Raw genomic sequence first — 27,333 nt, forward strand, 5'->3', positions numbered from 1 at the left:
TGAAGGCAGATGACCCATTTATCCTAAAGGATGGCTCCATTTGAGCAGAATATTTATTGGAAATGAGATGTAGTGTTGCAGCAAGAATAAAGTTAGGGTGATAACACGGCCCTGCTTGATGCCAGTCTGTATTGTGTCTGTATGGACTCATTGTTTAAACTTGCAGGTTACAAGCCAACATTTAAAGATTCAAATTACATTTATTATTGAAGAATATATAAATATACGATCTTGAGATTTGTCTGCTCATAGGCAGCCACAAAGCAAGAAACCTGAAAGAATCCAATTAAAAAATAAAGACTAAACCCCGATGCATAGAGAAAGAGAAAAAAATCCACAAATCATGCCAACAATAGAAGTGTACAGCAGCATTCCAAACCAATTTAACTCCCCAGAGTAGGCCCAAAGCCTCAGTATCAGTTCATCATGTTAGCAGGACAGATTACCCTGAAGCTCGGCAGTCAGGGCAGTCTCAGTGTCACGGAGAGAGAAGTGAATTTTGTGGAAGAATGAGTGAAACTTCCGAACCTGACACCCTGCCTTTCAGTCTGTCTGGAAGTATCTGAGATGAAGTATATAGAGCATTTAGACAAATTTCCAAAAGCAGACAAATTTGGATGGATACTTCACAGTTCCTATTGATTGACAAAGTCCAAGATATTTGTGAGGGTGGGGAAGAGCTTACATGGGAACTGCTCTTTGCTTTAGTTTTGTGGGAAAGATCAAATTCATTGTGCCACTAGATAGATTGAATCCATACTGCAGTTTTTTGATAGAAGGCAGTTGAGGGAGACTTGTACAGTGGCCTTCTCTGAAGCAGAGAACAGGGAGACCTCTCTGTAGTTATTGCAATTGCTTCGACAATGTGCTAGCTCCTCTAGAGTAGAATGAAACATCAATCAAGAACTTGTTTTTCATTTCAACAGTCATTTTTTAATCTTGGTCCTTTAGCTCAATTGAATTAATTTTAAATGAAGCAACCCAAGTTAATGTGATATATCTTTACTAATTTAATCCTTTGAGTAACACTCATTCTTAGCTATCTGTATTTTACTCTCACCAAAGCCTTTGAGGTGATGTCAAGAACAGTGCAGTGTAATTTAGAGTCCAGAAATAATTTGGTAATTTGACCAGTAAACAACCCAGTTGTGGTAACTGCAGAGGGGTCTCGCTGCTTCTTCTGTGGGAAAGGTCATTGCGCAGGACCTCCTCACCTGCCTCCTACTATAAAGATGCTCCCTTCATTGCAGTGAAGGAGTGGAGATTTGAGGCTTTGACTCGACAGATTCTGGCAGTTTTGGCAGTTGGACTGTGCAATCAAGTCAATCAAGATTTGAATAGCTTAGCAGAAAGCCGTTGATTAGACCATCAAGATTTGAATAGCTCAGACTCAGCAGAAAGCAGCTGATTGGGCAATCGAAGTCAGGTGACCAAGTAGTTTGAAAAGCTCAAACAAATAAATAGAGGGTTACCTCAAGCGGAACTGCCTGTGGAAAGTGGCCAGTGAGTGAGTGGGCCAGTGAAGGAGTGCAGATTTGAGGCTTTGATGAGAAGAGGCTGAGGATGAGCTTCACTCCAAGTGAGGTAAGGCCGGGTAAGTTCCTTTCAAAGGAGAAAGTTTCAAAAGTTGAGGCAAGTATTGGGTAGGTCATGTCAGCTGAGATCAGCCCCGTGGTTTGTTCATCCTGCAGCATATGGGAAATCAGGGATACTTCCAGTGTCCCTGACGACTATATGTGCAGGAAGTGTGTCCAACTGCAGCTTCTGGGAGACCGCATTGAGCGTCTGGAGCTGCAATTGGATTCATGCTGGAGCATCCGCGATGCTGAGAAAGTCATGAGTAGCACGTTCAGTGAGTTGGCCGCACCGCAGGTAAAGGCTACACGGGCAGAAAGGGAAGGGGTGGCCACTAGACAACGTAGCAGTAGGCAGGTAGTGCAGGAGTCCCCTGGGTCATCTCTCTCCTAAACAGATATACTGTTTTGGATACTGTTGGGGAAGATGTCTCATCAGGGGAAGGCAGCAGCAGCTGAGTTCATTGCACCATGGGTGGCTCTGCGGCACAGGAGGAAAGGATAAGGAGTGGGAGTGCTATAGTGATAGGGAATTTGCTTGTAAGAGGAATAGATAGGTGTTTCTGCAGCCGCAAACGAGACTCCAGGATGGTATGTTGCCTCCCTGGTGCAAGGGTCAAGGATGTCTCTGAGCGGCTGCAGGACATTCTGGAATGGGAGGGTGAACAGCCAGTGGTCGTGGTGCTCATAGGTACCAACGATATAGGTAAAAAACGGGATGAGGTCCTACAAGGTGAATTATAGGGAGTTGGGAGATGAACCAAAAAGTAGGACTGTGGCGGCTCATTTCCTAGCGTATGCGAACCGACTCACAATTAGATAGCCTACGGGGGTTTGCGAGCACAGAGCTTTGGAGCCTCTTCGCCATGGGGGGCCGGTTGACAGAGGCTTAAAAGTGAGGCTGAAGTTTTCGAATAAAGTTTTTCCTTCGACTGCAGTTACCGACTCCGTGTCGTAATTTTAGCGCTGTTTGTAGCACACCGCTACAATTGGTGACCCCGACGGTCCAAACGATTTTTGGACCAGAAATGACCGACGCCGCCTCTGTTCATGCGGTTTCGTTGAAACTGCCGGGTTTCTGGACACAGCGCCCGGACCTATGGTTCCAGCAAGCCGAAGCCCAATTCCACGTTCGCCGGATCACCTCAGAAGACACCCGCTACTACTACGTGGTGGGCTCCCTCGACCAGGACACAGCTGCCCAGGTCGCGGAGTTCGTACAGTCGCCCCCGGCAGACAGCAAGTACACGGAATTCAAAGCCCTGCTCCTCAGGACTTTCGGACTCTCACGGCGCGAGCGGGCTGCCCGTTTACTGCACCTGGATGGCTTGGGCGACAGACCTCCATCGGCTTTAATGAACGAGATGTTGTCTCTGGCCGAGGGACACACAGGCCTCATGTTTGAGCAGGCATTCCTGGAGCAGCTGCCCGAGGACATACGCCTGCTGCTGTCCGACGCGGATTTCAGTGACCCCCGGAAGGTGGCAGCCCGGGCGGACTTGCTGTGGAACGCCAGAAAGGTGAGCGGGGCGTCCATCGCACAGATCACCCAGCCACGCTCCCGGCAGCAAACCAGTCCAGGCCCGGCCGCAGAGCCCACTAACCCCCGGCCCAATGACCACTGGTGCTTCTACCACCAGCGGTGGGGCGCAGAAGCCCGCCGTTGCCGCCCGCCCTGCAAGTTCCCGGGAAACGCCAGGGCCAGCCGCCGCTGATGGCTACGGCGGCTGGCCATCGGGATAGCCTCCTGTATGTGTGGGATAGCAGGTCGGGACGCCGCTTTTTGGTCGATACTGGGGCTGAGGTCAGCGTTTTACCTCCGACAAGTTACGACACTCGCAGCAGGGCACCGGGTCCCCCCCTGAGGGCCGTGAATGGCAGCACAGTAAGGACCTATGGCACCCGTCAGGTGCAGCTACAGTTCGGCCCCAGCCAGTTCACGTGGGACTTCACACTGGCCGCCGTAGCCCAACCGCTTCTGGGTGCGGATTTTTTGCGAGCTCACAGCCTGCTGGTTGACCTGCCCAGGAAGAGACTGGTACACGCCGAGACCTTTCAGACGTTCTCCCTGGGCGCGGCCCAGTTGCCAGCCCCTCACCTCGGCTCCATCACGCTGTCCGACAACGACTTCACCAGGGTCCTGGCGGAGTTCCCATCGGTTCTGGCACCGCAGTTCACAGCAGCCATGCCCAGGCACGGCGTACAGCACCACATCCCGACACAGGGACCACCCCTCCATGCCCGTGCTCGGCGGCTTCCCCCGGACAAGCTCCGACTGGCGAAGGAGGAGTTCCAGAGGATGGAGGAATTGGGGATCATCCGGCGGTCCGACAGCCCCTGGGCTTCCCCCCTGCACATGGTGCCCAAAGCGACGGGGGGCTGGAGACCGTGCGGCGACTACCGCAGGCTGAACGAGGCTACCACACCGGACCGCTACCCTGTGCCGCACATTCAGGACTTTGCGGCAAACCTGCACGGCGCCCGGATCTTCTCCAAGGTCGACCTTGTCCGAGGGTACCATCAAATCCCGATGCATCCTGACGACGTCCCCAAGACGGCTCTCATCACCCCGTTTGGCCTCTTCGAGTTCCTCCGCATGCCGTTCGGCCTGAAGAATGCCGCACAGACGTTCCAGCGGTTAATGGACGCGGTGGGACGGGACCTGGACTTCGCGTTCATCTATTTGGATGACATCCTCATAGCCAGCGGCAGTCGTCAGGAGCATCTGTCCCACCTCCGTCAACTCTGCGCCCGACTGAGTGAGTACGGTCTTACAATTAACCCTGCCAAATGCCAGTTCGGACTTGATACCATTGACTTCCTGGGCCACAGGATTACTAAAGACGGGGCAACCCCTCTGCCCGCTAAGGTAGATGCGGTCCGCCACTTCCCCCGACCCACCACGGTCAAAGGCCTTCAGGAATTCGTAGGTATGGTCAATTTCTACCGCCGCTTCCTCCCTTCAGCTGCCCGGATCATGCGCCCCCTGTTCGCCCTGATGTCGGGTCCGAGCAAGGACATTACCTGGGACGAGGAGTCCGCCGCCGCTTTCGTTCAAACGAAGGAAGCTTTGGCTGACGCCGCAATGCTAGTACATCCCAGAATGGACACCCCTACCGCCCTCACAGTGGACGCATCAAACACGGCAGTCGGTGGGGTGCTGGAGCAGCTCATCGCAGGTCGCTGGCAACCCCTGGCGTTTTTCAGCAAACACCTGCGGCCACCCGAGCTCAAGTACAGTGCTTTTGACCGGGAACTGTTGGCGCTCTACCTGGCAATCCGGCATTTCAGGTACTTCCTAGAAGGTCGGCCCTTCACCGCGTTCACGGACCACAAACCGCTTACCTTTGCGTTTACGAAAGCATCCGACCCCTGGTCATCCCGCCAGCAACGCCACCTGTCCTACATCTCTGAATACACAACGGATGTCCGGCACGTCTCGGGTAAGGACAATGTCGTGGCGGATGCGCTCTCTCGCCCTACCGTTCATGCCCTTTCCCAAGGGGTAGACTTTGAGGCACTGGCAGAGGCACAGCAGGTAGATGAGGAGATTCCGAGTTACAGGACTGCAGTCTCTGGTTTGCAGCTCCAGGACTTCCCCGTGGGCCCAGGTGAGAGGACCCTACTCTGTGACGTCGCCACCAACCAGCCCCGTCCGGTCGTCCCCGCAGCCTGGCGGCGACGTGTTTTCAACTCCATTCATAACTTGGCGCATCCCTCCATCCGGACAACTGTCCGGATGGTTTCCAGCAGGTTCGTTTGGCACGGACTCCGCAAACAGGTCAGTGAATGGGCCAGGACGTGCATGCACTGCCAGACGGCCAAGGTTCAGCGGCACACCAAAGCCCCACCGCAGCAGTTCCATCCCGCCCACCGGCGTTTCGACCACATTCATGTGGATATCGTGGGCCCCTGCCAGTGTCGCGCGGAGCGCGTTACCTCCTGACTATCGTGGACCGGTTCACAAGATGGCCAGAGGCGGTCCCGCTCACCGACACCACCTCCGAATCTTGCGCCCGAGCCCTGATCGCCACCTGGATATCCCGCTTTGGTGTACCAGCCCACATTACCTCCGACAGAGGCGCCCAGTTCACCTCCAGCCTGTGGTCAGCTATGGCCAGCCTTTTGGGGACTCAGCTGCACCACACCACTGCCTACCACCCACAGTCGAACGGGCTAGTGGAGCGTTTCCACCGTCACCTGAAGTCGGCCCTCATGGCCCGCCTGCGAGGAGCCAACTGGGCGGACGAGCTTCCCTGGGTCCTTCTCGGCATCCGCACAGCGCCCAAGGACGACCTGCACGCCTCGTCGGCCGAGTTGGTATACGGCGCGCCCCTGGCCGTCCCCGGGGAGTTCCTACCAGCCCCGAGGGGGCAAGAGGAAGAACCCGCTGCAGTCCTGGGCAGACTTCGCGAGAAGCTCGGTAACCTGGCCCCCATACCCACTTCACAGCATGGGCGGCACCCGACCTGCGTACCCAAAGACCTACGGAACTGTAAGTTTGTGTTTGTACGAAGGGGCGGGCATCGGCCACCGCTGCAGCGGCCATACGGGGGGCCGTTTACGGTGCTCCGGAACAACGGGTCCACGTTCGTGCTGGACGTTGGGGGGAAGGAGGAGGTTTTCACGGTGGACCGCCTCAAGCCGGCCCATGTGGACCTGGCGCAACCGGCCGAGTTTCCGGCGCCTCGGCGCAGAGGCCGACCTCCCAAGCAGGTTCTGGCCCAGGCTGTGGACATTGGGGGGTGTATCGCCGGTTCTGGGGGGGGGTTATGTGGCGGCTCATTTCCTAGCGTATGCGAACCGACTCACAATTAGATAGCCTACGGGGGTTTGCGAGCACAGAGCTTTGGAGCCTCTTCGCCATGGGGGGCCGGTTGACAGAGGCTTAAAAGTGAGGCTGAAGTTTTCGAATAAAGTTTTTCCTTCGACTGCAGTTACCGACTCCGTGTCGTAATTTTAGCGCTGTTTGTAGCACACCGCTACAGGACCACAAAGGTAATAATCTCTGGATTACTACCAGTGCCATGTGCTAGTCAGAGTAGAAATAGGAGGATATTTCAGATGAATATGTGGCTTGAAAAATGGTGCAAGGAGGAGGGATTCAAATTTCTGGGGCATTGGAACCAGTTCTGGGGGAGGTGGGACTGGTATAAACAGGATGGTCTGCACCTGGCCTGGACTGGAACCAATGTCCTAGGGGGAGCGTTTGCTACTGCTGTTCAGGAGGCTTTAAACTAATGTGGCAGGGGGATGGGAACAAGTGCAGAGAGACAGAGGGGTGTAAAATGAGGGTAGAAGCAAAAAATAGTAAGGTGAAAAGTAAAAGTGGCAGGTAGGCAAATCCAGCGCAAAAAGCAAAAAGAGCCACTTTTCAACATAATTGTATAAGGGCTAAGAGTGTTGTAAAAACAAGCCTGAAGGCTTTGTGTGTTAATGCGAGGAGCATTCTTAACAAGGTGGATGAATTGTATGTGCAGATAGTTATTAATGAATATGATATAGTTGGGATCACAGAATCATGGCTCCAGGGTGACCAAGGATGGGAGCTCAACATCCAGGGATATTCAATATTCAGGAGGGCTAGACAGGAAACAAAAGGAGGTGGGGTAGCGTTGCTGGTTAGAGAGGAGATTAACAAAATAGAAAGGAAAGACATTAGCCTGGAGGATGTGGAATCAAAATGGGTAGAGCTGCATAACACTAAGGGGCAGAAAACGCTGGTGGGAGTTGTGTACAGGCCACCTAACAGTAGCAGTGAGGTTGGGGATGGTATTAAACAGGAAATTAGAAATGCATGCAATAAAAGAACAGTAGTTATAATGGGTGACTTCAATCTACATATAGATTGGGTGCACCAAATTGATAAGGGTGCTGAGGAAGAGGATTTCTTGGAATGTATGCGGGATGGTTTTCTGAACCAGCATGTCGAGGAACCAACTAGAGAGCAGGCCATTCTAGATTGGGTATTGAGCAATGAGGAAGGGTTAGTTAGCAGTCTTGTCGTGTGAGGCCCCTTGGGTAAGAGTGACCATAATATGGTGGAATTAGGCTCAGTGCTGGGACCCCAGTTGTTTACAATATAAATGATTTAGACGAGGGAATTAAATGTAGCATCTCCAAGTTTGCAGATGACGCGAAGCTGGGCGGCGGTGTTAGCTGTGAAGAGGATGCTAAGAGGATGCAGGGTGACTTGGATAGGTTAGGTGAGTGGGCAAATTCATGGCAGATGCAATTTAATGTGGATAAATGTGAGGTTATCCACTTTGGTTGCAAGAACAGGAAAACAGATTATCTGAACAGTGGCCGATTAGGAAAAGGGGAGATGCAACGAGACCTGAGTGTCATTGTACACGAGTCATTGAAGGTACAGCAGGCGGTGAAAAAGGCAAATGGTATGTTTGCATTCATAGCAAAAGGATTTGAGTACAGGAGCAGGGAGGTTCTACTGCAGTTGTACAAGGCCTTGGTGAGACCGCACCTAGAATATTGTGTGCAGTTTTGGTCCCCTAATCTGAGGAAAGACATTCTTGCCATATAGGGAGTACAGAGAAGGTTCACCAGATTGATTCCTGGGATGGCAGGACTTTCATATGAAGAAAGACTGGATCGACTAGGCTTATACTCAGTGGAATTTAGAAGATTGAGGGGGGATCTTATTGAAATGTATAAAATTCTAAAGGGATTGGACAGGCTAGATGCAGGAAGATTGTTTCTGATGTTGGGGAAATCCAGAACGAGGGGTCACAGTTTAAAGATAAAGGGGAAGCCTTTTAGGACCGAGATGAGGAAAAACTTCTTCACACAGAGAGTGGTGAATCTGTGGAATTCGCTGCCACAGGAAACAACTAGTTGAGGTCGGTTCATTGGCTATATTTAAGAGGAAGTTAGATATGGCCCTTGTGGCTAAAGGGATCAGGGGGTATGGAGAGAAAGCAGGTACAGGGTTCTGAGTTGGATGATTAGCCATGATCATACTGAATGGCGGTGCAGGCTCAAAGGGCCAGATAGCCTACTCCTGCACTTATTTTCTATGTTTCGCTGTTTGCATACAAGGCATGACTTCTACTCCTTTGTAATCTATTTCCCTTGAGTTAAAGGCTAGCATCCTCATGCCCTTTTGATTACTTGTGAGCTGAATGCGCAGGCACAAATCCTTTTGCTCCCTCGTAGTTCTTATTTTATCACCTGTAAGGAAACAAGGTTTTTCAGTAGGGTATGCAGAGACTTGGATTGTAATTTTAAATAGTTCTGTTAAAATAGTGAACAATTTCCCTTGAAACCTGTTGACCTTAAACTGATCAGTGAAAGCTAAATCTTGAAGTACAGATATTCTCCAGCGTTCATCTTTGTACACAGATATTCTAATCTGCAGTGTATACTTACAGCTTTCCCACCACAAGTTAATGAGGAAGAATCCAGCATGCCACTAGATTTCACTAAGATCTATTTTCATTGTTTATTGATTTTATAGTTTAAGCAGCTATATGTATTTAAATATGTTTTTGGTTATATTTAACAACTATGTAAATGAACTGTCATTTTGCACATAGGCTTTCCTATTATCAAAGAATAGTGGATATTGTGCCAGAGAACTTTGCTGCCTTGTTGCCAGCAAATCCATTATCTGTTTACAAGTATGGTGATGAGAGCAACAGTAAGTAATGAGCTTTTATTTGGATTAGTAGATTGTAAATTTTACTGTATGAACTAGGAATATAGTTCATGATTTCACTGATTCTTGTGTCATACAGAAATATTAGAAATTGAATCAGCCATTCACCTTTTACTACTTGTAAAAAAAACACATAATTCTAATTATTATTAAAGTTGTTTGATGATGGTGTCTAGAAAACAAGTTTGAAGGGGATAGGCTGATTTGGAGGCTTTGTTATATTGGCATATTTATTTAGCAAGTTGTGAAATTTTGTCTTAACTCTGCAATTCAAATTGAAACTGAATTTTGATGTAGGAGGAGTTGAAAATCGACACAAAGGGCAAAGTTAATGTTGTGTACTGGTTTCAACCTGCATGATCTGTTAATTTTACTTGTACATTGTAGCACTTCCTTAAAACCAGGTTGAAATATCACAACTTTATGGTGTGTTTAATTCTTGCTGTTTAACACTTCCTTGTGTTCTTACATGCAACATGTATTTTGGAAGTGCATTCCTTAACCCTCTTGGTACACACTTATTCTAATTCATATGTACATCTGTGGCATCTCACTCATGTCATGCACGTACATTTCAATATGCCTTCCATTTGAATGTCAATGAGTTAAAATTACTGTGTACTATAAGCAAGGTAATGTTGCTGAAAGGATAAATACTGTTAGTTGTAACAGATTCATAAAGTAGCCAGTTGAAATTTCAAAATGTGATGAATTTTGAGGCCATTCAGATTATTTTTCATTACTGTTTTAGGTTCTCTGCCTGGCTATGCTGTGGCTGTCAGTTTATGCAATGCTATTAAAAGCAAAGCAAATAATGATGAAATTCTGAGCATACTAAAAGATCTCCCAAATCCTAATCAAGAGGATGATGATGATGGTAAGGAATCGTCTTAATTTTGATGTAGAAACTATTTGAGGCCACTTTCAAAGTCATAATTGCATCCACCTGAAAAACAGACGTTAAAAGTGCTGTCTAATCTGATTTGAGTTCTTTCATGAAACTTTGGAGGAGGAGGAGGAAATGTATTAACAGTACAAGGGAACAGTCAACAAACATTTGATAAATTATTGTAAATGTTTGCCCTGGCTTGAGAATCTGGAACTAAGGGCTACAACAATCTCAAAATAAAGAATCAGCCAATCTAGGTGGCGATGAGAAGCAATTTCTTCACCCAGAAGTCAGGGGATATTTGGAATTCTCTGCTTAAAAGAGCTCTGGAGACTTGCTGAGCGTATTTAAGGTAGAGGTGGATATATCTTTGGATAGTAAGAAAACAGGATGTAGAATTAGTGCTGGAAGATGGAGCTAAAATAAAAGATCATCTTTGATCTTACTGAAAGTTGGTGGCAGCAGATGAATTACTTATTTCCACTTTTTCTTGTTCTTATAAGAGAACATAAATGCACAAAACAAAGAAAATGCAGCATTAGAGTGACACAGGTTAAATGTGTAAATTGGAAAGAAGCATACAGAAGTAGTAAAGGCTATTTACTTACTAGTGAGAATTATAAAACATAGGAGCAGGCCATTCAGCCCGTCGAGTCTGCTCCACCACTTGACCATGGCTGATCTATTTCCCTTTCAACTTGATTCTCCTGCCTTCTCCCCATAATTTCATCCCTGATATATCAACCCCCTCCTTAAATGCATCTAATGACCTGGCCTCCGCAGCTGTATGTGGCAACAAATTTCAGATTCTCCACCCTCTGGTTAAAGAAATTCCTCCTAATCTCTATTCTAAATGGACATCCCTGAATTTTCAGGTTCTGCCCTCTAGTCCTTGACTCCATCTCCCACCCCCATTGGAAGCATCCTCTCTACATCGACTTTATCAAGGCTTTGCAACGTTTGATAGGATTCAATGAAATCTCCCCCTCGTTCCAGTAAATGCAGGCCCAGACCCATTAAAGACTCGTGTGATACCCTTTTATTCTCAGAATGATTTTCATGATTTTCATGAACCTGCTTTGAACACTCACTCCTTAGATAACGGGCCCAAAACTGCTCACAATAAACCCAAGTGAGGCCTCTCCTGTGCCTTATAAAGCCTCATCATTATATCCTTATTTTTATATTCTAGCCATCTCAAAATAAATGCTAACATTGCATTTATCTCTCTCACCACCAACCTGATCTGCAAACTAAGCTTTAGGGAACCCTGTGCGTGGACTTCCAAGTCCCTTTGCACCTCAGACTTCTGCATTTTTTCCCTGTTTAGAAAATAGTCTATGCTTTCATCCCTTCTACCAATGTGCATCGCCTTGCACTTCCCAATACTGTGTTCCATCTGTCACTTCTTTGCCCATTCTCCTAAATGGTCTTAAGTTCTTCTGCAGCCTCTCTGTTTCCTCAACACCACCTACCCCTCCACCTATCTTCATGACTTGGTCACTAAGATATTAATTCTGTCATCCATATAATTGACATATAATCTAAAACATTGACACTACTAGTCACCAGCAGCCAATCAGAAAAGGCTCTCTTTATTCCCATTCTTTGCCTCCTGCTAATCAGCCAGTGCTCTATCCATGCTAGTATCTTTCCTGTAATAGCATGGACTCTTATCTTGATAAGCAGCTTCCTGTGTGGCACCTTTCAGAGGCCTTCTGAAAAACCAAGTACACACCATCCACTGGTCCACGTCCATCCTTTGGTCATCCTGTTTGTTATTTTTTCAAAGAATTCCAAAAGATTCGTTAAGCAAGATTTTCCCTGTTCAAGCAACAATTCTAGCAAAGCTGCCCACAAAGATATTAGTCCTCCTTGCGTTCAATGTAACCATCCCTTTTGTACAGGTCATATCTTCTCCAGAAGGGATCCCAATGATCCAGAAATCTGAAACCCTGCCTCCTGCATCAGTTCCTCAGCCACACGTATTTCTGCCACATTATCCTATTCTTACTCTCACCAGTACTACCCTGGAAGTCCTGCTTTTCATCTTTCTACCTAGCTCCCTAAAATTTGTCTTCTGGACCTTCTCCTTTTTCCTACCTAAGCCATTGGTGCTCGTATATGCCAAGACTTCTGGCTGCTCACCCTCCCCCTTTAGAATGGCATAGACCCGGTTCGAGGATGGACAAATTCTAATTTAAAAAAAATCATATTGAGAGGTTGTTGGGTAAGGTTCTTCACTGCTCCTGCTCCAAGATTTGGAAGGATTTGCCTCTTCTTAATATTCAGAGAATTAGCATTAAAGCTGAACAATTTTGCTAATTGCGTTCATCAGTAAATGTCATGGAATGTACTATTCAGCTATTCATTAGGCCCTAACAATGAGAGCCAGTTAGTCAATACAAGTCACTAATCTATGATTAGTGATTGTGATATAAGATACTAAGGTAGGTGGCGTTGTGGATAATGAAGTAGTTTTTCAAAGTTTGCAGAGAGATTTAGCCCAGTTAGAAGAGTGGGCTGAACAATGGCAGATGGAGTTTAATGCCGATAAGTGTGAGGTGCTACATTTTGGTAGGAATAATCCAAATAGGACATACATGGTAAATGGTAGGGCATTGAAGAATGCAGTAGAACAGAGTGATCTAGGAATAATGGTGCATAGTTCCCTGAAGGTGGAATCTTACGTGGATAGGGTGGTGAACAAAGCTTTTGGTATGTTGGCCTTTATAAATCAGAGTATTGAGTATAGGAGTTGGGATGTAATGTTAAAATTGTACAAGGCATTGGTAAGGCCGAATTTGGAATTTTGTGTACAGTTCTGGTCACCGAATTATGGGAAAGATGTCAACAAAATGGAGAGAGCACAAAGAAGATTTACTAGCATGTTACCTGGGTTTCAGCACCTAAGTTACAGAGAAAGGTTAAACAAGTTAGGTCTTTATTCTTTGGAGCGTAGAAGGTTGAGGGGGGACTTGATAGAGGTATTTAAAATTATGAGAGGGATAGATAGAGTTGACGTGGATAGGCTTTTTCCATTGAGAGTAGGGGAGATTCAAACAAGACATAATTTGAGAGTTAGGGGGCAAAAGTTTAAGGGTAGCACGAGGGGCAATTTCTTTGCTCAGAGAGTGGTAGCTGTGTGGAACGTGCGGGTCAGTGGGACTAGGTGAGAATAAGCGTTCGGCACGGACTAGAAGGGCCGAGATGGCCTGTTTCTGTGCTGTAATTGTTATATGGTTTATAAGAAGGGAATTGGGTAAATACCTGAAAAGGAATGCTTACTGAAGGATATAGGGGAAAAAATAATGGTAGGTGGAATGTGCAGCCAGGTTATCAGTCAAATGATTATCTCTAATGCTGTACATTCTGTAAGCTAGAGTGGGATTTGTTGAGGTTATGTTTATATTAGAGTCACTGTGAATCTTAATTTTGTTACCTGTTTTGGAACAACATGTTTGTTTTTAATGTATTTAGTTCATGTTTATTTTCCCCTTAAAATGCAATTATACAGTTATGAGTCCTTCCATGAATATCAGAAATCATTTATTCTCTCACCTTTAACGGGAAAGAATTTTACTATGATCAAACAACTGACTTATTTCAGATTCACTCTTTCAGATGAAGGTTTCAGCTTTAATCCTCTGAAGATTGAAGTTTTTGTACAGACCTTGCTTTACCTGGCATCCAAGTCCTTTAGCCATTCCTTCAGTGCTTTAGCAAAGTAAGTGCATCTCTTTTATAGTAATGAATATTGGAAACATATGATAACATATTGATGGTTTGTTCATTGGTAAGGGATTAACTCAGCAAATATATAAATTCCACATATTAGGTGTACTTATGAATAAAATTTAGTTTTTCTGGTTACTGAACTTAATTAACCAATGCAACTAAAATGTTGTTTGTACTGTTACTTCTCTGAAAGGGAAATATCTTGGAAAATATCTGTAAAGCAAAAAATTTCTATATTGAAATGACAGGGTAACTTAACATACTGCCCTTAAATGTGGAGAGTACTGCACTATTTTTTTGTAGGGGATAGTTTTCTTAAGTCATGTATCCTGAAAAAAAATGCTCTTTAAGCAAAATTTGTAAATTGAAAGTTTGTTAATTGAGAAATGGATACACAGTTCTGTAAATATGGTAACATATCATAAATTGAACAGTTGAAGCATTAGCACATTCAAGAATGCAGAAGTAGTAGGTCACTTTGCCTCTCATGCTTGCCCGGCCTTTCAAAGTGATCATGGCTGATCTGTTGCATAGTTCAATTATCTCTGCTAGTTCTCCACAACTCTCAATTCCTCAATATTTATTTCAAAGATCTATTTATCTGCTCTTTAAATATCTCCTGTGATCTAGCCTCTCCATAGAGAATTCCAAAGATTCACCCACTTTCTGCGAGGAGTAATCCTTGTATCTTTTAAATGACCCCCAGCCCCATTTTATAAACATGTTCTGTTGTTTGAGACTCTTCTCCTAGTGGGAATAGCTTAGCATCTACCCATTTATGATCTTAAGCATATTCTTTTTCAAACTACTCATTCACCAGTTTTGGACACCTTCCCCTTGCACATGAATGTGGGCGGATATATTGGCACTCTTTCCTGCAGGTAAATGGAAAAGCACAGGAGCAAATGTAATGCCACAATTCAAAGGAAGGAAGGAGTCCAAAAGCAGGAAGCAATACACCAAATAGACTGAAATCTGTTATTAAGGAGGCTACAGCAGAATTCTTAAAAATATTATCAACTAATTGGCAGAATCAGTGTGAGAGGAATTGCTTTAAATGTGCGAGAATTGTTTGAAGATGTGAAGAAACAGGTTACTGTGCGAACCAGCAAAGATGATGTGTTTGGATTTCCAGCAGGCATTCAATAAAATTAGCACTAAAATAGATTGCAGAAAATAAAAGTGCATGGGGTTGGGGCAGTATTCTTTCAAGAGCTGAAAAGGTTTCTCTGAATGACATTCTGCAACTGCTTGCATGCACCCCACCTTAGATATTTTCCTTTTCTTTCAGTAAACTGATTGATTTCTACTCATCGCGTGTTGGGAATTGACTGAGAGAAAAGTAACAGGTTAAATTGGTCACTTGCAGAGCTGCAGTCACTTACACATTGGGGTGGCAGAGCAGGGGCATCAGTTACTTTCAGTCTATTATGAAGCAGCTGCCAAAGAAATTAGTGGATTACCAAGCTGTGTCACAAAGACTCTGCAAAGGCTGTAGATAGTTTAATTCATTGGGCAAGAAGCTGGTGATGGCTTAAAATACAGGAAAATAGAGGGTATTTAATTAGGAGAGAAGAATGATAAAGCAAATGATTATTTAAATGGAGTAAGACTATAGAATGTTGCAGTACAAAGCGATGTGGTGGCCCTAAAAACACGGGGTAACGTGAGTAAATGTAATTAGATAGTCAAAGGATGAAGAGGCTTTGTGTAACCCAGGTTAATTAAACCCAAAGGTATAACATTAGAAAGCTGCACCTGTGGAGGAACAAAAATGATGTTTACCCATTTTTCTTTTGAAAAAAGAACTTGGGGGGAGAAAAAAGCGATGTGAGAATGAGGTGTGGCTGATGCAGGTGCAGGCAAGTGAGGAAAAACGCAGCAAACTATTATAAACTAAAGATATAAACTGTTAAAAGTGGAATTAGTAGTTACTTGAAAACCTCTGAGTGAAACCCCGAGAGAGGAGACAATATTGATTAAAAAAAAAATGTATTGAAGCTATAGCTATAACAAGACAATATCAGCAGAGACAAGTTCCAAGATCTTCACCATGTAACTGGGAATTTTGGTTTCATCAGACCATAGAACCTTCTTCCAGCTGACCTCAGAGTCTCCTCAGAGACCCCAGAGGCAAACTCTAGCTGAAATTTCATGTGAGTTGTTTTCAACAGCGGCTTTCTATTTGCTGTTCTCCCATAAAGCTGTGATCGATGAAGCACCCGGGCAACAGTTGGCCTCCCTCACTAGTTCCCATCTTGCATGATCACTCAATTTTTAAGAACAGTCTGCTCTAGACAGATGTACAGTTGTGCCATATTCTTTCCATTTCTTGCTGATTGACTTAATTGTACTCCAAGGGATATTCAGTGACTTAGAAATTTTCTTGTATCTATCTCCTGACTTGGGCTTTTCAATAACCTTTTCGCAGATTTGCCTGGAGTGTTCTTTTGTCTTCATGTGTAGTTTTTGCCAGGCAACTGACTCACCAGCAGTTGGACCTTCCAGATACAGGTGTAGATGTAGTTTTACTAGTCAATTAAAACACCTTAACTGCATGCACACAGGTCTTCAAAAACAGATTTACATTTAACTAATTCTGTGACTTCTAAAACCAGTTGGCTGCACCAGTGATGTTTTGGTATGTCTTTGTAGAGATCTGTTGTCACTTAGATACGAAAGAGTCTTTTTTCTGTTGATCAGTCTCAAAAACCCCCAAATTAAATCTACTGTAATTTAGTGTTGTAAAACAATAGAACAGGAAATCTACCAGGGGGGTGGAGGCGAATAGTTTTTACAGAAACTGTGTATATTTAGCCTGAGATAAAGGGAGTGTTTTCGGGCTTCCCATCTTTAAATCTGCATCTTGGTGACACATCCTCTGTATTTGCTTGCATGTTTTCACAAAGTGATATTCTTTTTGTAGATTTCATGAGATTTTTAAGACTCTGGCTGAAGGTGATGAGGGCAAGTTGCACGTACTTAGAGTCATGTATGACGTGTGGAAGTGCCATCCTCAGGTAATGATTGTTCCACCCCCTTCGCCGAACCTCTTGACTTCAAACAAAATAAAATATAGATTTCAGTCCCAGTTTAAAGGGAAAATATGTCTTGTGTCAGGTTTATCAACGGTGTCCTTTTTAAATTTGACTTTTTCGACGCATTTTCTCTGCCTGAAATATTTTCTAGTATTTAAATATAGGTTCATAATGGAAAGGGAAATATGATATAGTGTCGAATTGTGACTTTGTAAGATATCTTGTCTGATCCATACTCTCATTACAACTGTACTTCAGTTTACAAAAGGAAATTGAAATGCTGTAAATTGAAGAGAATAGATGAAGCTCTTTATGGGACATGTGGCATAATAGAGTCCCGTGCACAGAGTACTGTGCTATTCATTCAACAAAAAGTATTTTTGTTATTCAAAGATGTATATGCAATGACTCAACTAAATTCAAAACTTGATCACTTTTGGAATCCTAGTTGTAGAGCACAAACATGGACCCTTCAGCCCAACTTGTCCATGTACGCTGTGATGCCTTTCTTGCCAATTCCATTAGTCTGCATTCATCCCTTATCACTTTACCCCTTTCCTATCCAAGTAGCCGTCCAAATATCTCTACCACCTGCTCTGGCAGCTCGTTACATATAACCTCCACCTTCTGTGTGGAAAAACCTGTCCCTCACATTTTTAAACTTCTCCCTTCTCATCTTAAAATTGTGCCCTGTAGTCTTAGCCTCCCCTCCTTAGGAAAAATACTGATTATCAACCTTATCCATGCCCCTCATCATTTTATAAACATTATATGGTCATCCCTCAGCTTCTTAATTTCCAGCAGAGTAAACCAACCTGTCTAATCTGTTATTAGTAAAACGGTCCATCTAGCGAAGAACCTTGTGAATCTCTTTTGCACTCTTTCAAATGCTACCCCATCCTATAGTGTAACGATGAGAATTGTACACAATGTGCAGCCTGACCAGTGTTTTGAATAACTACAATATTACAGGCAACTCTTGTGTTCAGTTCCTTGACCTACGAAGACAAAAACTCCAAAATCTGTCTTTACTACCCTGTCCATCTGTCACTGCTTTCTGGGAGCTGTCAGTGTGCACCCCCGAGGTCTCTGTGCCATAGCACTTTTGAAGTGTTTTCCAATTTATGTGTACTGTTAATTGATCTCCCAAGATGGTATTAGAAACATAGAAAACATACAGCACAATACAGGCCCTTCAGCCCACAGGCTGTGCTGAACATGTTCCGACCTTAGAACTACCTAGGCTTTACCCATAGCCCCCTATTTTCCTAAGCTCCATGTAGCCATCCAGGAGTCTTTTAAAAGACCCTATCATTTCTGCCTCCACCACCGCTGCCAGCAGCCCATTCAATGTACTCGCCACTCTCAGCATTAAAAAAAAACTTAGCGCTGACATCTCCTCTGTACCTACTTCCAAGCACCTAGAAACTATGCCTTCTTGTGCTAGCCATTTCAGCCCTGGGGAAAAAGCCTCTGACTATCCACACGATCAGTGCCTCTCGTCATCTTGTACACCTCTATGAGGTCACTTCTCATCCTCCGTCGCTCCACAGAGAAAAGGTCGAGTTCACTCAACCTATTCTCATAAGGCATGCTCCCCAATTCAGGCAACGACCATGTAAATAATCTCTGCACTCTTTCTATGGCTTCCACATCCTTCCTGTAGTGAGGCAACCAGAACTGAGCACAGTACTCCCAAGAGGGGTCTGACCAGGGTCCTATATAGCTGCAACGTTACCTCTCGGCTCCTAAATTCAATTTCACGATTGATGAAGGCCAATACACCGTACGCCTTCTTAACCACAGAGTTAAACTGCACAGCTGCTTTGAGCGAACTATGGACTCGGACCCCAAGATCCCTCTGATCCTCCACACTGCCAAGAGTCTTGCCATTAATACTATAATTGACCATCATATTTGAACTACCAAAATGAACCACTTCACACTTACCTGGGGTGAACTCTGTCTGCCACTTTTCAGCCCAGTTTTGCATCCTATCAATGTCCTACTGTAACCTCTGACAGCCCTCCACACTATCCACAACACCCCCAACCTTTGTGTCATCAGCAAATTTACTAACCCATTCCTTCATTTCCTTATCTAGGTCATTTAGAAAACTCACAAAGAGTAGGGGTCCCAGAACAGATCCCTGAGGCACACCACTGGTCACCAGTCTCCATGCAGAATATGACCTGTCTACAACCACTCTTTGTCTTCTGTGGGCAAGTCAGTTCTGGATCCACAAAGCAATGTCCCCTCGGATCCCATGCCTCCTTACTTTCTCAATAAGTCTTGCATGGGGTACCTTTCAAATGGCTTGCTAAAATCCATATACGCTACATCTTCTGCTCTTCCTTCGTCAATATGTTTAGTCATAACCTCAAAAAATTCAATCAGGCTTGTAAAGCATGACCTGCGCTTGACAAAACCATGCTGACTATTCCTAATCATATTATACCTCTCCAAATGTTCATAAATCCTGCTTTTCAGGATCTTATTCATCAACTTACCAACCATTGAAGTAAGACTCACTGGCCTATAATTTCCTGGACTATCCCTACTCCATTTCTTTACGGGAACAACATCTGCAACCCTCCAATCCTCCAGAACCTCTTTCCTTCTTGACTAGATTTACAACAGCCTCTGTGCACCACGGACCTTGTACCCTACCATCCTTTCCATGCCTCATTGGAACGCACCTACTTAGAACCCCACTCAAATATCCCCTGAACATTTGCCACATTTCTTCGGTGCGTTTCCCTGAGAGCATCTGTTTCCAATTTATGCTTCCAAGTTCCTGCCTGATAGCCTCGTATTTTCCCTTACTCCAATTAAATATTTCCCTAACTTGTCTGTTTCTATTCCCCTCCAATGCTATAGTAAAGGAGATAGAATTGTGATCACTATCTCCAAAATGCTTTCCCACACACCTGATCAGGTTCATTTCCCAATACCAGATCAAGTACAGCCTCTCCTCTTGTAGGCTTATCTACATATTGTATCAGGAAACCTTCCTGAACACACCTAACAAACTCCACCCCATATAAACCCCTCACTCTAGGGAGATGCCAATCAATATTTGGGAAGTTAAAATCTCCCACCACAACAACCCTGTTATTAATACTTCTTTCCAGAATCTGTCTCCCTATCTGCTTCTCGATGTTCCTGTTACTATTGGGTGGTTTTTTAAAAAAACAACCTCTCCATGACTTCGTCCTTTTCTGCAGCCGTGACACTATCTCTGATCAACAGTGCCATGCCCCCACCTCTTTTGCCTCCCTCCCTATCCTTTCTGAAACATCTAAAGCCTGGCACTTGAAATAGCCATTCCTGCCCCTGCACCATCCAAGTCTCTGTAATGGCCACAACATCATAGCTCCAAGTGCCAATCCACGCTCTAAGCTCATCTGCTTTATTCATGATGCACTTTGCATTAAAATAAACACATCTCAAACCATCAGACTGAGCGCATCCCTTCTCTATCACCTGCCTTTCCTCCCTTTTGCACTGTCTCCAGACTTTCTCTATTTGTGAGCCAACCTCCCTTTCCTCTGTCACTTCAGTTCAGTTCCCATCCCCCAGCAATTCTAGTTTAAACTCTCCCCAGTAGCCTTATCAAACCTTCCCGCCAGGATATTGGTCCCCCTGGGATTCAAGGGCAACCTGTCCTTTTTGTACAGGTCACACCCGCCCCAAAAGAGGTCCCAATGATCCTGAAATCTGAATCCCTGTTTCCTGCTCCAATCCCTCAGCAACGCATTTATCCTCCACCTCATTCTATTCCTATATTCACTGTCATGTGGCACATGCAGTAATCCGGAGATTACTACCTTTGAGGTCATGCTTGGCTGAAATGAAATACATCTGCTACCACTCCATCTAATTTTACAACACAGTGTCTCTCTTCACAATCTTTATCGCTATCACTGATTCTTATGTCATCAGCAAACTTGCTAATTACATTCTCATCCTCATCATTATATGGTCCTAGTGCCAATTCCTGCGGTATAGCGCCGGTTACAGACTTAGTCAGAAAATCAACTCTCAACCACCACCCTTTGCCTTCAAGCTAATTTGGATCCAGTTTGTGAATAAACCTTCGATCCCATGTGCCCTAATGACTAGACCAGGGGTCAGCAACCTTTACCACTGAAAGAGCCACTTGGACCCGTTTCCCACAGAAAAGAAAACACTGGGAGCCGCAAAACCCGTTTGACATTTAAAATGAAATAACACTGCATACAACGTTTTGTTTTGCCTTTATGCTATGTATAAACAAACTATAATGTGTTGCATTTATGAAATTGATGAACTCCTGCAGAGAAAACGAAATTACATTTCTGCATGCAACAAAAACATTTTGAACTCCGAAAAAAAGACGTTGGGTTGAAGGTTACTTTTAAGTAAAATACTCAACGTCTATTTGAGTCCTTCTTGTATTTATGAAAAACGCCAAACTTAAATTTGCCGCCAGCAGCAAACCAAAAATAACCTCAGCCAGCTGTCAACCTGAAAAATAAAAGGACTATTTCACTGAACAATGAAAACATATGAATATACGTAAAATAATAGGCAATTAAAATATTTATCATACTTGTTCAGGTTGACTCACACCTGACAATGCAGTCGTATTCAGTAGGGATGGATCGATGCTTAGGGGAGTGACCCGGGAAGGATAATGTGTTTTTTTCCTCTCTGAACTCACAGAAGCGTTTCCCAAACGATGTTTGCATTGCGATGATTGCAGAATGTAAATACTCCGAATTTATCATGTCGTGACCTTGTTTGAACTCTCTCAAATTGGGGAAGTGAGACAATGTGCCTTTCTGTAAATCTCTGGCAAGCAACGTCAACTTGCGCTCGAATGCCAAAACATCCTCCAACATGTGCAGGGCTGTACGTCCTTACCCCGTTGAAGAGCTGTGTTCAGCGTGTTCAGGTGCGCTGTCATGTCTACCATGAAGTGTAGCTTTTCCAGCCACTCTGGCTGTTCCAGCTCAGGAAAGTTGAGCCCTTTGCTGCCCAGGAAAGTTTTCACTTCTTCCAGACACGCGACAAAGCGTTTCAGCACCTCCCCTCTGGACAGCCAGCGATAAAAACACGTTGTAGCGGTGTGCTACACGCAGTCAGTAAACTGCAGTCAAAGATAGCTTTATTCGAACTAAACAGCCTTGCTTTTAAGCCTCCCTCAACCCGCCCCCCATGGGCGCGGATGCTGCAAAAGACACGTACTCACAAACCCCCGTAGGCTATCTCCCTTAGCCTGAACGCTGGCTAATTGTGAGCCGGTTCGGATGTGTCAGGAAATGGGTCGCCACAACGTCTTATTTAGATTGTACAAGATCACCATAATCTTCAAATTTAGATTTACATTTCAAAAACTAACAAACTAACATAAAATACATTTTAATTAAATACTGACCATGTAGCGGTGTGCTACACGCAGCGCTAAAATTACGACATGGAGTCGGTAACTGCAGTCGAAGGAAAAAACTTTATTCGAAATCTTCAGCCTCACTTTTAAGCCTCCCTCAACCTGCCCCCCCCCCCCCCATGGCACAGAGGCTCCAAAGCTCTGTGCTCGCAAACCCCCGTAGGCTATCTAATTGTGAGTCAGTTCGGATGTGCCAGGAAAAGGGTCGCCACAACCAATTATTTCCCAAAGCAACGGAGTCGCAGCACAGACGTAAAAGAGCCACATGTGGCTCCGGAGCCGCGGGTTGCCGACCCCCGGACTAGACCATCCTACAATGGAGGTCTTTGTCAAAAGCCTTGGTAAAGTCCAGCTACACAATGTCTGCCACGCTATCTTCACCAGTTTTCTTAGGTACCTTTTCAAATGAAACTTGGTCAGATTTGTGATACGGACCTCACCTTAACAAAAGCATGTTGGCTCCCAATCAGTCCTTTGATATAATTTCCCTGTTGCTGAGAGAAGGCTCATCATTTTCCTACTGTATTCATACTGCCCTTTTGAATGAAAAACATTAGCATCTCTGGAGTGCCAACAATCTCCTTTTTTGCTTTTAGTCACATTTTGGGATAGCCCATAAGATATAGGAGCAGAATTAGGCCATTTGGCCCGTCGAGTCTACTCCACCATTTTATCAAGATTGATGCATTTTCCCTCTCAGCCCCAAACTCCTGCCTTCTCCCCATATTCTATGTCTGACTAGTCAAGAGTCTGTCAGACCACATATTTATGAGTAATTAATGCAGAAAACCAGGTATTTGTGGATTCACAAACATTTTCTTGTCAACTGTATATTTTGTTCTGATTTTTGATGAACGCTTCAGTTTTCTGGCTCTGTCTGCTTGTCCACTGGACTTGCCTATTCTATTCTGACTAGTTTAAACCTACTTGAGAGCACTGGCAAAACTCCTTGCAAGGATCTTGATTCCCTGCCAGTTTAGATGACCTGTCATTCTTGTACAGCCCTGCCAAAGAAGAGATCCAAATGACTGAAGTATCTGAAGCCCTCCTCTCCCCTGCGTCAGTTCCTTAGATAGACGTTCATCTGCCCTACCTTCCTGTTCCTTTATTCATTATTTGTGGCATAGGGTGGAATCTAGAGTTTGCAATGCTAGGGATCCTGCTTTTCAAATTTCTGCCTAAATTCTCTTTGCCGGACCTCCTCTTTCCTTGTCCGTGTCATTAGGACCAAATGGATTATGATTTCGGCTGTTTTGTCCTTTTCAAAAGATTTCGTTTTAAATTCTCTGAGTACTGAGGAAGGCTCTTGAGCTGAAACATCAAATAGGTAATTTCCTTCCAATAATGCTTCCTGACCTGTTGAGTTCCTCCTGCATTTTGAGTGTTGCTGCTGGTAGGAAAGATGTGTTGTGACTGACTAACGTGGAAACGGAATTGGGAGATACAAATTTTTTATTAAAAACAGGAGAATCTTCTGGAGACAATCTTAATTCCTCACTCAGTGTCCAATACTGTATAAAGTGAAAGAGAACAATATATGTTTTACTGTAGTTTAAATGGCTATAAACATCCACTTAACTTTAACATTTAGAATATAGACTAGTACATTCATAAAATTACATATTTATGATAGGAGTACATCCAGACTTGAATATTTGAATATTCAGTACTGGTGTCTGCTCTAAAAATGTCTCAGTACAAACCACAGACACCCAAAATTTACCTGTTTTGTCAGTGTTGAGGGATGGCTTCCTGAATATGCAACCAACTAGAATATAAAGTTACAAGCTACCTGTCTTGAATTGTGCAATAATTAGCTGGGTTGCACCTTTAATGCTACATTTGTACAGGAGATAGCCAGTTAATTCCTCTTTGATCTAATTTTTGATGTCCCCAAAGCATCAGCTAAAGTTGCATTCATTTTTTTCCCGAAGCCTGGTTCTTATTTAATTTATACTATCCATAATTTCATAACTCCAAAATAATCCCTAACAAAGTGCAAATAATGGAATAGTATATGTGTTTGTTCAGTTCCTCAATTGAGTGCAAGGAATTAACTCTGCAATGTAGTAAGACATTTAATTTAGTCTATTTGGCTTAATTTTTCCTATTGTGTTGCAGATGATGGCCATGTTGGTTGATAAAATGATCCGAACACAGATTGTAGACTGTGCAGCAGTGGCAAACTGGATCTTCTCTTCAGAGATGGCACATGATTTCACCAGGTAATATTCTGGATATTAATCAGATAAAATTCTAGTACATTGTTCTTCTGTCAATGGAATTGTATGGGGATAAATTAACTCTAATATTTTAGGTTGTATGTCTGGGAGATTTTACACTCAACCATCCGAAAGATGAACAAACATGTACAAAAGGTACAGAAAGAACTTGAAGAAACTAAAGAGAAACTGGATAAACAGCACAAAAGGGTAAGCTATTTTTGTGTTAATTGAGCTAACGGATTAGAACAGCTTTGTGCTTGAGATTGCGTCTCATAAGTTTATTCAGTTTGGTCACCCTACTTTAGGAAATATTAAGTTGGAAAGAGTATAGAGGAAATTTACAAGGAAGTTGCTGAGACTCGGGGACCACCACATCCCCCTCAGCTCTTTTTCCATTTCGTGTCTGGTTGCTGTCTTATCCTTTCCCTTCTCAACTCCATCATCTGCCGCTTCTTCTGATCTTATCAAGTAGCCTTCCACAACCTCCCCCGCCCCCCATATCAGACAGTGATGCAGCCAGTTAGAATGCTCTCCACAGTACATCTGTAGAAATGTGCAAGTGTGCAAGTTTGGTGACTGCTTGAACAGTTTGTCAAATCTATTTGGAATTTGAGCGTAATTTGTCAAAAACAGCAATTTCAGCATGTGGCTCCTTTATCGTTGTTAATATCTGTTTCTGTTTTACATATTTACATAGTTATGCTCTGTTTGTTCAACTATCTTGAATGAACTGTATTTAGATAAATCAAAGATGAGATTACTCGAGCTTTCTCCCTAAAATTCTAGCAGGGTAAAGTGTCATGAGAAATCCTAACGTAAGCATTCATCTCTGCCACGTTTCCTTACTACGAACTAAAATAAAGACACCGAAATGGCGGAAGTATCTCGTTCTCTATTTTTCTTGTAAAGGTTCAGGAGGAGCTCCATCCTGATATAATTGCATGATGGTTTCAGGTTCTGTTCTGTAATTGGGCACGTTGTTCCCTTCCGCACCTTGTGGCACATCAGGCACCAACCTTGCCATTTTTTAATCATTTTTTTTTATGAGGTCAGATCTCTAGCTCAACGCTCAATGGAAAGTGTGCAAGGAGGGCCTGGGACCACTTGCTTCGAAGTCCAATGCGAATGTCACTATGCCGCTGATTGCTATAATTGACACGTATCTAACTGAAATTGTATTTGATGTAGAGAGTAGAGATTAGAGCAACCAAATCATCACAAACACAACATAGCACAGATATTCTTAAAATCCTTATAACAAGATACAGTATACCAATTTTTTTTAGTGCTTTAGCCTTTTAGGTTTAATATTTTTGGTGATTGAACCGTGAAATTAAGTTTATTGAACATTCATTACTGGTAGATATGATCTTCATTGTTTTTCAACTGCATTTGAGTTTTGTCCTTTAACTTAGCAACCTTTTCTTGTGTCTATTGTTCCATGTTTGTATTCAGAGGTGGCGAATATGCCCACATTGGCAATAACCTTTTTAAAATTTATCTCAGGTGCCTTGGTTATTTTTAGCAGTTATTGTTGTTACTAATTCATTAATCAATAATTATGGCCATTTTTTTGAAAAAATTATTCCAGTTTATTTATATGTATTCATTGTTTTACCATCAATCAAAGTGGAACAGTGACAATTTGAAATAAATAAATCCATAAACCTTATCCAAAAATTATTAATGTTAATAATTTAAAAATTAACTTCATTTCTAAAAAGTATTGTTATTGTAACAGTTTACTATTCAAATATAGTACACCAGGTCTGTGAGGATTTCAAATGTATTATCCATTGTCACGTGGTTTTGTAAAACTGACAAGTGCCTAAGTGGCGTGAGATGTTTCCTGTGAAAATAACTCGCTGTTCTCAGGCTTTAGAAAATCACCCACTGCTTAATTTGGCAGTAAAGTTAATCACTGTACCTTTTATTATGTGTGAGGTGAATGACATGACCCTTTTGGTTAATCTAGTGACATCTTTCAAAAGACCTTGTGTGAGTGTAACCTGGGGAGAATACTTGAATACTTGAATAGCTTACAACATCCTTATCAAAACCAAAACAAATTTTAAAAATCATGGCTTTATTTTTAACGGGGCATCTTGAGAGATTCTTCCTTGATGGATATTGTTAGTATTTTCTCTACAATGAATTCCAAGTAGAACTAGAATCCTGTAGCAACACTGTAGAAGCAGAACAGTGAATAGGAGTAAGTTTTTGTCTGTGGTAAGACTTCAATTAGGATAGAAGTCTAAATGTAAGGACTTCTATATATAATTGATTACCCACTTTTAAGTTTTCCTTGAAGTGATAATCCACCTTCAGGAACTGCCACAAACCACACCTGCTGCTATTTTATCAGGAGATCTAAAATTTCAGCCTAACAAAGAAGGAATGGTGATCTATTTCCAGGTCAGGATGATGTAATTATTGGGTAATTATTGACATATGTACTGAGATACAGTGAAAAGCTTGACTTGCATGCTGTTCATACGGATCAGATCCATACACGGTGCATAAATGTAGTACAAGTTAAAACAATAACAATGCAGAATACAGTGTGCAAGTTACAGAGAAGGTGCAGTGAAGAAAAACAAAGTGCAAGATCATAACAAGGTAGATTGTGAGATCAAGAGTCCATTTTATCGTACAGGAGGTCTATCTGTTCAAATGTCTGATAACAGGCAGGATTGAAGATGGTAGTAGGTGCTTTCAGACTTCTGTATCTTCTGCCCGATAGGCAAGAGAGTATGTCTG

General features: G+C 43.6%; 1 protein-coding gene across 2 annotated transcripts in view; it reads left to right on the forward strand.

Annotated features, from left to right (window-relative positions):
- Window positions 1-27,333, forward strand: part of LOC132394187 (nuclear cap-binding protein subunit 1) — a 57,987-nt gene that overhangs the window by 24,503 nt on the left and 6,151 nt on the right. For both annotated transcript variants that reach the window (XM_059970024.1, XM_059970025.1), the window contains 6 exons: window positions 9,128-9,231; window positions 10,001-10,126; window positions 13,763-13,865; window positions 16,803-16,896; window positions 24,470-24,573; window positions 24,666-24,780. In XM_059970024.1, coding sequence (XP_059826007.1) covers window positions 9,128-9,231; window positions 10,001-10,126; window positions 13,763-13,865; window positions 16,803-16,896; window positions 24,470-24,573; window positions 24,666-24,780 — 646 coding nt within the window. The remainder of the gene's footprint in view (window positions 1-9,127; window positions 9,232-10,000; window positions 10,127-13,762; window positions 13,866-16,802; window positions 16,897-24,469; window positions 24,574-24,665; window positions 24,781-27,333) is intronic.

Source organism: Hypanus sabinus, chromosome 5, assembly GCF_030144855.1.
Source record: "Hypanus sabinus isolate sHypSab1 chromosome 5, sHypSab1.hap1, whole genome shotgun sequence".
NCBI classification, from domain to species: domain Eukaryota; kingdom Metazoa; phylum Chordata; class Chondrichthyes; order Myliobatiformes; family Dasyatidae; genus Hypanus; species Hypanus sabinus.